Source organism: Punica granatum, chromosome 1 (genome assembly GCF_007655135.1).
Source record: "Punica granatum isolate Tunisia-2019 chromosome 1, ASM765513v2, whole genome shotgun sequence".
In the NCBI taxonomy this organism is placed as follows: Eukaryota; Viridiplantae; Streptophyta; class Magnoliopsida; order Myrtales; family Lythraceae; genus Punica; species Punica granatum.
Genome location: NC_045127.1, coordinates 1,705,185 through 1,717,926, shown reverse-complemented (window position 1 = coordinate 1,717,926; position 12,742 = coordinate 1,705,185). Strand labels below are relative to the sequence as shown.

General features: G+C 40.0%; 2 protein-coding genes across 2 annotated transcripts; one reads left to right on the top strand and one right to left on the bottom strand.

Moving 5' to 3' along the window:
• The first annotated feature begins 1,615 nt into the window (after positions 1 to 1,615).
• LOC116188409 (transcription factor LATE FLOWERING) lies at positions 1,616 to 2,851 on the top strand. Its single transcript, XM_031517754.1, has one exon. The coding sequence runs from the start codon at positions 1,667 to 1,669 to the stop codon at positions 2,264 to 2,266; it is 600 nt and encodes a 199-aa protein (XP_031373614.1). The 5' UTR covers positions 1,616 to 1,666; the 3' UTR covers positions 2,267 to 2,851.
• Positions 2,852 to 5,966: 3,115 nt separating this feature from the next.
• On the bottom strand, positions 5,967 to 10,511 carry LOC116193141 (receptor-like protein 7). The gene is made up of 2 exons (XM_031521916.1): positions 7,279 to 10,511; positions 5,967 to 6,549 (listed from the first exon to the last, which is right to left on the bottom strand). Exons 1-2 carry the CDS (start codon positions 10,509 to 10,511, stop codon positions 5,967 to 5,969), a joined length of 3,816 nt encoding a protein of 1,271 aa, XP_031377776.1.
• Positions 10,512 to 12,742: the final 2,231 nt, after the last annotated feature.

The window sequence follows — 12,742 nt, the reverse complement described above, 5'->3', positions numbered from 1 at the left end:
GGTGTCGTGAAACCTTAGACCGTTGGGGACCGGTGAGAGAGAGTCTGGAATCACTGGGTCAGTGATGATGTGATCTTCTCGAGAAATTTTCTGGGTGATCTTCTTGGAGTTTCGATTTAGAGTGAGAGTATAGAGTTAGAGAATGGAGAGATCGGATTAGACTTTTATCGGGGTTGGATTTTGTAATGGGGACTGAGATTGAGAGACATATTCGAGGATTGTAACATCCTATTTATCGATTTAATGGATTCTTCTGGTTTGTCCGTTGATTTTTTTTCCCCTTAAGGGTTTTACCACGTATATCTGATGCTTAATTTTTTTCTCTGTTATCTCATCTCGTGTTATAAGCATTTTGTCACAACCATTTTGATGTGACTATTCGTTACTATTAGATTGAATTCTCAAGAAAGCGAATTTCTGAATAGTCTTTCTCAATGTATTTTTCACTAATTTCGATAACTTTATTGTTGATGTACACTTAGAACATTCAACAATAAGATTCTATCGCACTAATTAATTAATGGCCAACTTGCATCGAAACGAAAGGTCCTTGAAAAGAAGTGCCGATGAGCCCTTAAAAGGCTTAAGCCTTCTTTTCTCGTCTTTGAGAGACCAAAAGATGCAAGGAACAGTAATCCTTGTTTATGGCAGCAGTGTGAAACCTGGGAAGAAAGCAAGAAACAAAGGTACAAACTAAAGTCAGGCCTAGGATTTTCACCTCCATGGATTTAGAGACACCCTCGGATTATGTTTTTCTTTTGATCTATTTCGATTTCAAGAAGGGCCCCTACCTCTCTCTCTATAATTTCTGGACTTTTGTGGGGGGTCCCTGGTGGATGATTTTGCAGTTAAAGCTTATGATTTTGCTGAAGAAATTATATGTTCGCTCGTCTTTTCATAAAACTGACAATTATCAAAGAAACCATTTGAATTGAATACCATAGTGGTATCATACAGAGGGAAGAGCGAAATGTACTCTTACTTTATATCAATGACACGGTCCGTAAAATCATTTGACACGGTTCATATACATATATTATAAAAATCAGTTGACACGGTTCGTAAATACATATTTGAAAAAAAGTCATGATACAAAATGCGTCAAATTTATGCGTGATTCTATTCTATTTTATTTCAATTTCCTGTACTCAACAAGGTCTTAATTAATGGTTTGTTTGGTTTCAAAGTAAGATTTTAAAATTTTACTTTAACTTAATTCTATCAACAACAAAATAAAATAATTTATATAAAGTCAAAATGTAGACTTCATTTATACCATTTTTTTTCACAACAAAACAAAATAATTCATACAAAGTCAAATGGTAAGTTTTATTTATATCATTCTTTTTTAAAATTAAAATCTAATTTTAAAATTTTACTTTGAAACCAAACGCAGCATAAATGATCGCATGTAGGAGTCACTGTGTCCTTTAAGTTTAGTGCCCCTAAGCTAAGATCTCGTAGGGCAAGAAAGGCACCAGTCCCGATTCCCGAGCCAAAGATCCACTGATCCCTAACATGACGTCATGTCTCATTTTCACTCATTTCAAAACCACCCCTGCACTATATATACACACACACACACACATATGTATATATGTAATATAACCTTACCTTCTCTCATATATATGTTCATATGATCATTCGAACATAAGCTACTTCCGATATGAATCACCAGATTTCCAGCAAGGAGAAGACCGGGAAAGTGGCAGCTGGGATCAATAAGAAATCATCGCCATCACCATTGATCCGGCAATCCAAGACAGGGGCGAAGAAGCTGTCGACCGACCCGCAGAGTGTAGCGGCAAGGCAGCGGCGGCACCGGATCAGCGACCGGTTCAAGACACTGCAGAGCCTTGTCCCCGGGGCGCACAAGATGGACACGGTGTCCATGCTGGACGGGGCTATCAAATACGTCAAGTTCCTCAAGGCTCAGATCCTGCTTCACCACCAGCTCTCCATGTTATTCTCTGGCCGTCTTCATCCCAACTCGGGCTACGAATGCGACATTGGGCAAGATAACCGCTACTATTATTATTGCCACAACCCGGACTCAATGGCGACTGAATCGAGCTCCTCTGGTTCTGCCGCCGAACCAGTTGATGATCATTTGTTGACTCCAAACCCTCGGCCTCCCACCTTCTTCTCAGGGGCGGTGGAGGTGCAACCAGCTGGTTCACCACAGTTGCCGGATTTTCCAGCGCTGGGTCCGTGTGTCGACTTAGGTGAAGAGACAATGCTGTATTATGGAGGATCATATACTTAGCTAGCAAGTTAATTAATTTAGCTTAATTACTGATGATGATCATAGTGTACCTGCAATGTTTTATATGTGTGTGTAAGTGTGTGCGTCTCTTCTGTGTGAGCACCATAAAATGTTGGACTAAAGTTGGGAGTGTAATATTTATCAATGTACAGCTAGTTGGGTTGTTTGTATAGTCGTGAATTGAATGTTGTCAGATTCACCATACTTGCAATCAACGATGATGTAGTCTTGGCCACAGGAAGATCATTTTGGAAGCGGACTTGGAGGTGCTACTCGATCTTCTGAAATCGACTAATTTATAGCTTTCTCATTTAGATGGGGCCATTGGAGGTGTCCTTCAAGGAGTTGGGGTGGTGGAAGTTCAGCACATTTACAGGGAAGGCAATGCGTGTGTAGATTGGATGGCTCGTCTAGCTTATCATTTTTCACTCGGATCATATCGTATCAATTTGTTGCCTTTGGTTGGGCTTCTATATCCCGCTTTTGCTTAGCATAGTTTTGTTTATTGTACTTTCTGCACTTTCTTCTTCCTGAGCTATGGCTCTATGTAACCCACCGGGGAAAAAAATGAAAACTAAAACTAGAACATTATGAGTTGGCAACTTTATCAGGGCCTGCAATAATTTTTTTTAATGATTTTTAATGAATAAATAATAAATAATTGATCAATCTAATGGTTGAAAATACGATTACACCATACAATGACTGCACAATGGAATTTCCCGGGCCTGCAATGCTTGCAATATATCATCCATGAAGCTTAGGCCCACAATGGTTCTAATTTAGGTCCAAACAGGCAAAATAAGCATTTTCTCTATAACATTCTTCGTGAAGTCTGCTTAAGCTGACATTGCCTTTGTTAAGGCAAATTCGGCAATTCACCGCTTGTTCAATGAAATATGCATTTGCAGAATGTTTGCGAGTAGAACTTAGAGCCTGTGACCCAGTTTATTCATTCATCGGTCCATCTAAAACCCAACTTTTTTTTTTAATAAGTTTTGAACTTTTCTTTTTTTGGAGAATTACAGAAATAGTCTTACAATTTGCCTTTTTTTTTTTAGGTTGAAGCATATAAGTTTCATTTTGACATTTTCAATCCTAAATATTTGCTTCATCATATACTTATGGTCTAAATCGTAACTGACCGTTAACAGGTGCTAACGTGGACGTAAAAGACGTTAAATCTATTCAATCTATTTTTAAAATGCCTATGTGAAAATTAAAAGAATTACGATGATGGTCCTAAAAGTTTTTCATTTTTTGAACTTGAGTACTAGAAGTTTAATTTTGGAAAAAATAGTCCTAAATCATTTCAAAAAGTGATAGTCTTGATCTATTTTATAGCTAGCCATTAACGCTTAATGCCGTGAAAAAACTTATAGCTGGCAATTAATATGACACATGTGGACCCACCATCGCACGCCACTTTAAAAAATTCTTAAATATTTTAAAATGAACATAAAAAATTAGAAAAGAAAATTAAAAAATTGAATAAGATTAACCAAAATCAAATATAAAATATAAAAAAATGAAAGTTTTAGAAAAATAGAAGAAAAATTCAAAAAATTACATAAACTGATTAAATTTATAGGGCGAGGTCATTGGAGGCTCTAGCTGAAGGGCCCCCATTTCCGATCCATCCCTCGTCCCTGTCTCTTTCTTTTGAAGAAAACATGAGGGAAGGACCAAATCGGGGGTTGGGATCCCCCTTCCGGTTATCGCTGCCTTCGACGATCTCGTCGGAAAGGAAAAGTGGACTGAAGAGGTCCCTCGATTTGGCCCTTCCCTTTTATGTTTCTTTGCTCGAAATGGAGAGATAGGAGGAAGGAAGTGCAAGGTTAGAGAGCCATTCCAGCCACCGCTCCCTTTCGGCATCTGGCATTCCGTCCTCTATCTCTTTGTTTTGAACACAAAAATTGGATGGCAAAAGACCAGATCGGGGGAGCCTTTCAAGCCACCCTCCCTCCTAGTGACCTCGCCATAGGGAGGGGTGGCCAGAATAGCCCTCCCTTTTTCGATATCTCGGCAATTACTTAGACATTTCTTTTTTGTTGATTAGTCTAAAAGTTATCTTCCTCTTGTTTTAATATTATTTAGTTGTTTTTGAAGATTGTATTATTTTTCTTATTTATTATTTCCTTAAATTTCTATTTTTTTGAGCTTTTATGAACTTTTTGTAATTTTTTAAAATTTTATTTTAATTTTTCTGAATTTTTATGTACTTTCTTATTTTTCTGAAAAATTTTCAGAATTTTTTGTAAAATTAATTAATTTTATTTTTTAATTTTTTTTATTTAATATATTTTTTATATTTTTATAAAACTTTTAAAATTTCTAAAACTTTTTAAATATATTTTTAATTTTTTTCAAAAAGTAAATTCCTTTTATTTAAAAAAATTAAAATTTTATTTTAAAGTTTTGGTTAATTCTATTCAATTTTTTGATTTTCTCTACTTTTTTTTTTTAATAAATCTTTAAGATGGTTGGTCGACGTGTACCTTATTAACGGCCAATTGTAGCCTTTTTCACAGTGTTAAGTCTACATTATCACTCGTTAACGGCCTGTATGGAATTGACCAAAATTGTTATTTTTTTAAACGATTTAAGACTGTTTTTTGCAAAGTTAAACTTACAAGACTCAAATTCAAAAAATATAAGATTTTTAGGATCATCGTTGTTATTATTTAAATTTCAACGTATGTATTTTAAAGAGTCAAAAGTGGTATTGGTCTCTGAAAGATACAATTGCCTTGGGTTTATTCCCTCAAAAATTTTTGCCAATATTTTCGTTCCTCAATCTCCATTTCGTCTAATGTTTTAGTCTTGTCGTCTTCTTTCGCGTGCCAACCGTGACAGAAATCTCATGTGGCGGCTAAGCTGAACGTAACTCCGTCAAAATCTGAATTTATTAATTCACAACAGATTCCGCCTGTATTAAACCGTTTCAGACAAATCCGTTGAAATCTGTTTCGATTAACAGATCTCTCCATCTTCTTCTTCCTTCTCCTCCGTCTTCCCGCCTGATCTGCTTTTCTCACTCCCCCCCCCCCCCCCCCCCCCCCCCCCCCACACACACACTTTCTCTCTCTCTCTCTCCCTAATGCAGACGGACCCGTTGAAATCCGTTTCAGTTGAGCAAGACCCACAGACTTGCGAAACTTGCGGCCTCTGCCATTGCCTCGAATGTCAAGAGAGAACCCCCATCATCAGAAACATAACAGGAAAACTTCTCAACAGGATAATCGGCAGCTAAGATCGATAGAATTGTGTTTGCAGTGATGAGAGGTGGTTCTTTCTATGGGTCTGCTGTGGAGACAAACACATCTATCCCAGGAAGATCAGATTTTGTTGTCGAGTTATTGGGATATGGAGTTTCAAACTTCTTCTTTAGAACATCAAGGTCAGCGATCCAATTAATAGGATAGAGTTTTGGAGCTCATCGAGCAACCAAGAGAAGGCAAACCAAATTTCACAAACAACTGACATTCCCCACAACCACATAGCATGCTCATTGGGATGTCTGATCCTCCATGCTAAAAATAATCCAAGAGCAGCCATTCTGATGAAGATTAAGAGCCTGGAAGAAATCATAGATAGATGGAAGCTTGTAAGTTTTGAGTTTATTCCACAGAAAGCCTTAAACGTAGTTCCCAGGACCTAGAATTGCGGCAGATATACGTAAATCACGAGTAAGTGGCCTCTATTGCTTGTCCCTCGGTGCTTCGCGGACTTCTTTTCCATCTTCTGTGGGCCACATGACGTTTCCATATCCGTAACTCTCCTTTGTCTCGAACAACCACTGATTGTGATCGAAGTAATTACCGTTTGACTTCACCAGTGAGAGCCTCCTCTCCATCTTGGACATGTTAGAAACTGAAGAAGGCAGAGCCTTCCTAGACCCCAACTCGATCTCGCCCTCACCCTTACCGCCATCATCCTCATCCTCTTCATAGGACTCTCTGAACCCAGGACAGATCCCATCAGAGGTCCTCATTGCATCTCGATAACACTCCTTACAAATCTTGAAGTCGCACCCACATGGAATGATATCTTGGCCATTCTCATCCCTCATAGCTCTTGCATCGCTCCCAAGCATTTGACACACCGATGACCCTTTGGGGCCACTAGTGGGCTCTACCACCTTCTTCTTCAAGTGCGCCCTTGTGGCTCGGTCGTGGCCACCGGTGAAGAGCGAGCTCGAGGCATATTGTTCTTCGACTCTTTGTGAAGGTCCTGAGGCGGAGATTTGGAGTGACTGGTTATGGGGGTCGGCAGAATTTGCACTGTGTAGGTGGCAAAATCATTGTTGCACCGTGTAAGTGGTTGGTTATTGGGGATTTCGAGTAACATGCTATTAAGGGGGCTACAAAATGCATCGTTTTTGTTGTTGCGGGATCAGGGAGAACGACGTTGTTTTGCACTTTTTTTTAGGGTGGAGCAGGTGAACCATGGCAAAAATTTTTGAGGGACCAAACCCAAAGCAATGGGATCTTTCAGGGACTAAAACCATACTTGACTCTATTTTAAATACAGGTGGAAAAGATTTAACGCCATTTACGTTCACGTCAGCACCGATTAACGGTCAAATACGATTTGGACCATAAGTGCCTAATCGAGCAAATGTTTAGGACTAAAAAAGTCAAAATGAAACTTATAAGACTTGATGTCACAAAATGGCAAACTTATAGGACCATTTCTTTTTTATTATGTCTCTTTAATAAATAAACCTAACAAAATATAATAATAAATTTCGATCCCCAAAAAAATTTGATTTCCTGTTCTTATCACCATTGCTCACGATTATGTACAAAGAAAGAACCCAGAATGGGAAACGATAAAGGAGAAGGGTGATCGGTAGAGATGAAGGAAGTGCCTAGGAAGAAGAAGATGATGAGTAGGAGGAAGAAGAAGAAGAAGGAGAAGAATTATATGGTGAATCGTAGCATGTACAGTTAGAATCATGAATGACCTTCTTCAAGGTATGATCAAGTTTGGAGCAGAACACGCAGTACCTCCCCCAAGTTTCCTCCTTTTCAAGGTCAAACTGAAATGCCGTATCATCATTGACATCATCACCGTGCCCATCTTCACTTTCCTCATCATCCCAAATCGTGTATGTGAAACCCAGAATTGGAAGAAACACCAAGAGGAACCTGTCGATTCTGTTGTTGTACCATCTCCGGCCTTTCCTCCACATCATGAATGGTGCAACAGCTACGGCAGCTCCTGATCCGAAACCGAGACCAGTTACAATGAACTGCCAATCCAAATGGACTCCTGGACTCTTTGGCACTAGAGCACGGTCGGCGTTGGTGCAATTCTTGGTCAGGGGTTTGCCACATAGCATATTGCCCACATAGGAACTTGATCCAAATGTAGCAAACTGACTTCCCGATGGGATTAACCCCATCAGCCGATTGTATGACAGGTTTAAGAGCGCAAGGAAGTTCAGGTTAGTGAGTGCCGGAGGAATGTTATCGGTGAGATTGTTCCTTGAGAGGTCTAAGGACTCGAGGACTTGCAGGTTACCCAGAGATGGTGGGATTGGCCCAAAGAGTTCATTTCCTGACATGTTGAGTAGACGGAGAGATTTAAAAGTGCCCAAAGCATTTGGGATCTGGCCAGAAATCCTGTTTTCCGATATATCGATGGAGGTGAAAACTTTGAGGATCTTCACAAGCTCCAAAGTCAGGCCTTTCACTGTAACGGTCACTGTATCCTGATAATACAGTCCACTAATACCAAGAAATGATAACTGGAGATGATCATGACCATCATTATCCTGCATAGCCTTCCAAGTGCGAAGACATCGTTCTGGTGGCAATGTGCTAAAGTCATTGGAGGCTAAGTCAACAATTTGAAGCAAATCCCACGGACTGTTGTTGATGTCAGGGCAACCTAATTGGCCAGAAAGTTTGTTTCCTCGCATAACAAGGACACGCATTTTTGTGGTATTCTTCAAATGACAGGGAAAGCCCCCTTCTATCTGATTATTTCCGATGTCCAAAACCTCTAACATCATGCAATTTGACAGAGACTGTGGGATCTGCCCTTGCAAGCTATTCCTGCTGAGATCCAAGGTCTTCAAACCACAAGTTCTGGGAAAACCCTCGGGAATACAACCATTTAGCTTGTTATTCCGGAGATTCAACACCTTCAAGGAGGGTACATCGACCATGCACGAGGGGATTTTTCCTGTAAAGGAATTATCAGATAGGTCGAGAACTTGAAGGTACCCTGCCTGGCAAATTGATTCAGGAATATTCCCCTGGAAACTGTTCTTTGACAGAGAGAAGAAGATCGTGACGGACAAGTTCTTGCCGATGTCAGCTGGAATAATTGAGCTGAAATTATTGCCCGAGTAATCCACGTAGACAGCAAGAGGAGGCAAAGGTGGCATTTTCCCCCCTAGACTGTTTGAGTGAAGGTCAAGCAAACTAAGAGTAGAAGTGATATTGGGCTCAGCAGTTTCCACATCCTCGAAGAAATTCAATGAGAGATTGAGATATCGAAGATTTTTTAGAGTCCACATCCACATGGGGATCGAACCATGGATTTCATTGTCAGAGAGGTCTAGATACATCAACTTGGGTTGGTTCGACAAAAAACCGGGTAATGCCTTCAAATGACAGGATGCCAGACTTATCGTAGAAAATGGAGGAAAAGAGCTGTTTGTAGAAGCAGCTCCACCGGCATTTATGGACAAGTTGTTGCAGGAAAGATCAAGATAGGAGAGTCTGCTGACCTTCTGAACCACATCGATATCCAAGGATCCATTGAAATTGTTGAAAGCCAGTGAGAGGTACTTGAGCTCCGGGTATCGAAACAAAGCAGGAGGAATTGGCCCGTCCAACTTGTTGTTGCTCAAATCGAGGGTGTCCAATGCATAGGAAGAGAATTTCAAGGACTCATTAAGTTGAACATGTCCGGAGAATCGGTTGTTCAAGAGCTGGATCTTCTGAATCCGTGGAAGTGCAAAGAGAGAGGAGGGAATGCTGCCCTCCAGCGAATTGTAGCGCAAGTCCAGATTCTCAAGGTTCTGAAGATATTCCCACCGAGTAGAGATGATCTCACCCGTCAGAGAATTATGAGACAATATAATTTGGGTCATATTCCCGGAATTAGTGAACGATGGAACTGGACCACTGAAATTGTTGGTCGAGAAGTCCAAATAAACCAACTGAGAAAGTTTCGTCATCGTGATCGGAATTTGTCCACTGAAGCTGCAATTTGCCAATACCAATCGGGACAGGTTACGAAGATTACCGATGGAATAAGGTAAGATCCCCGAAAAGTTTGTGAAACTGAGATCCACTGCCCGAAGAGGACTGTCCGCAGAAAACTCGGGCAAAGAACCATGGAGTAACGAGTTATACGACACATCCAGATTCTGCAATGTCAATACTTGGAAGATTTTCTGTGGAAACATCCCAAACAAACCCGAAGTGCTTAATCGCAGAGCAGTTAAGCTCGAGAAGTTTGCAAAGAAATCAGGAACCTCAGTCGAGAGATTGTTGCTACCGAGTCGAATTACTGACAGAGACTTGAGATTCATGAACGAAGCATCGATGGGTCCATTTAGATAACAGTTAGACATGCTCAGCACCTCTAGTTTAGGCAACGAGGAGGACAACGCTCCACACCATTCACTTCCTGGAGCCGATATATTGACCCCATCGAGATACAGTTCTTTCAGCTCGGCAAGGCTCCTCACGAGCATCCTTAGATTCGGGTTCTGGAGCTTCAACGAGCTGATTCCGGGGAAATAAAGCATGGACAGATCGAGCGTGGTCAGCCCTGTCAAGTTCGCTATCTCAACCGGAATCTGCCCTGTGAAACCTGCGTTGGACAGATTGAGATGCTCCAAGCTGCTCAAGGTAGCAACCTGAGGTGGGATTTCCATGGAGTTGAACCTGTTGAAGGCCAAGTTGAGGCTCTTGAGATACCGGAAGCTGAAGAGACTCGAAGAGCTGTTGATTCCATCGGAGATAGATTCGTTGCTAAGGTCAAGCCCCGTGACTTGGCCGCCCACACAGGTGACCCCAGGCCAAGAGCTTGAGCCCTGAGTCCATTCCACCAGCTTTGTCGACAGCGAGGCATTGAAGTGGAGGCCGTTCTTCAAGCTCAGCAACAGGGACTGATCACTGAGGCTGAGGCACTGCCCGGAAGCCAAGGTTCGATTCTTGCAGAAGCAACTCGAGAAGATTGCGATGAGGACGAGCCACAAGAAGATTGGGATTCTCATCTGGGAGTGATCGGGAGACAGAGACAGAGACCCTTATGGCAGTCCAGTCTGATGATCTTCGGGATAGAGGTTGAATGCCCCTGAGGTATAAGAGGGGAAACTGTGCTTCACGCGCAGCCGCCGGCTGGACGGAATATCAGGCCCGGGGGCGGTGGCGGTTTGGGAGGAAACGGCAGCAGGGGAAAACGGGGCAGGGGAGATAAGGGAATGGTCAGAGCAGAGGAGAGGAGGCTGAGAAGTCAAAGTAAACGTGCGGCTGGGTTTGTTTGGATTTGTAACGGTTGTTGGGGCGAGGAGCGGCCGCTGTACCCAAAAATCTATCGGTTTGACCAATCACAGATAAGAAGGGTATGTATTACCAGATCTGTAATAAGTTGAAAATTATATAGAATGCTCTTAAAGTATGGCTTATTTGATGCTCAAAAACAGTTGTCGTCGAAATTCGATTCGAGCGTGAAATATATGTAATCACGTACTAAAAATTACGAGAAAATTGACTTATATATCATATCATTAAGTTTGGTTTGGTATTTCTTGATTTTCATGTGTTGGGAAATGGTGTACTGCGCGGGTTCTCGTGTCTCCATGTCGGCTTTTGTTTTTTTCCTACGTGCGGACTTTTTCATGCTCGCTCTTTATTGTCAATCTCCCCTTTGTAGGCCCTAAGCTAAGATAGAAAAATCAAATGCTAAAATGACGTCATTTTTTTCATTTTCCTTTCCTCTCGGGTTTTCGGCTGAACCGCGGAGAATTAGCACTACTGTCGTATTACTGTTTTTTTTCCGTGGGTGTTCTTGTGCTCCTGGGACATATAGGAGAGGTTTGGTTTCAGAGTTAAAGTAACTTTGATTTTAATTTCGATTTTGATTGTCGAAAAGGATAAATGCGATTGTATTATAAATTTGATTTGGAAAACGTGTATTTTTGTTGTATAGTGGGTAGAGTTAAAATCAAAATCATAATTCTAAAATCATTTTCACAAACCAAACAAGCCCTATATGGTCGCAACTGCAATTCGGGTGGCAAAAGTATAAATTTATCATGACTATTAGAATATTATTGTTATTGCAATTTTTTCGGGCATAGAATGTAAAATGCTAAAACCATCACTTCTCGATTACCCTAAAATTGTAAATCTCATCGAATTGTAGTTATGAATCCGATATATAAAAAAAATTCGGTATTTTAAGGGGAAGAACATGGATATTTCGATTTTTGAGGAAAAAATATTTCCCTTCAAAAAGTCATTTTGTGAAATTAATTAGACTATTTCTAATAGGAGAGACTCCATGAGCCTCTAAATTAGGCCCGATTTTCGACACATGTACTCTACATAGATGAGAGACACTCCAAAAAAAAAAACGAGAGATTCATAACTCCAATGGTCCTCTATAATCGGGTCTCCATTGTGATCTTACTACTCTTTTTTCAGTAATAAAAGCCCCACACTTAAAAAAAAAAAAATTAAAGTCAGCAGCTTTTTATATGAGCCTCCTCGATTGGGCGTCTCCCGTCTCTCTGCAAAGAGACAGACGCCCGACGAGTGGCGCACATCGCTCTGCGCCCCAGTAGAGATAGTCTTCCAAATGATACCTGTTTAGATATTTCTGTATGAATTAAAATTTTCAAACTTGCATTTTTTTAGCATTGTAAAACAAGTATGTGAAAGTTTTTCATGCTCCACAACTTTTTAAATTTTATATATTATATTATTTACATAATTTAATTTATTGTATTATATATTTATTTAATCTGTAAAAGAAAGAAATTTCTCCATACATGAATTTTGTTTTATTAGATGATTTAAAATATAAATAACAAATTAGATTATTGATTCTTATAAAAAAGCCAATTCCATTACTTTTTTTTCTTTTTCTTTTTTATGCTCGAACCTCTCATTATCTAAGAAAATATTAGATAGACTAACGCTTACATTGTGATGTGCAAGTCTTCATCTAATGCTTGTCAAGTTATCATGTAGAGCCCGCAACACTTATTTCTTTTGCATTTTTCTCAACATTTGATTGGAATTAATGCATGCCACATTGATGTGTTAGTCTCGCCTTAGTATGTTAGTCTCACATAATATTTTTTCCTTATTATCTTTCTCATAAATATATGAAATACATGCATTATTTTTCGTTCTTTATAGAAATTTCCTGTTACTTTAATATTATTTCAGTCATGAACTTGGTTATTATTAATCTTAATCAACTTTGTACTTTATTCTA

What these genes read in the sequence shown, in the direction of transcription:
- LOC116188409 (XM_031517754.1), top strand. Translation starts at nt 1,667, where the DNA reads ATGAATCACCAGATTTCCAGCAAGGAGAAGACCGGGAAAGTGGCAGCT.
- LOC116193141 (XM_031521916.1), bottom strand. Translation starts at nt 10,511, where the DNA reads ATGAGAATCCCAATCTTCTTGTGGCTCGTCCTCATCGCAATCTTCTCG. An exon ending in AAGGAGGAAACTTGGGGGAG is followed by an intron (nt 6,550 to 7,278) that starts GTACTGCGTGTT and finishes CCACCTACACAG; the next exon opens with TGCAAATTCTGCCGACCCCC.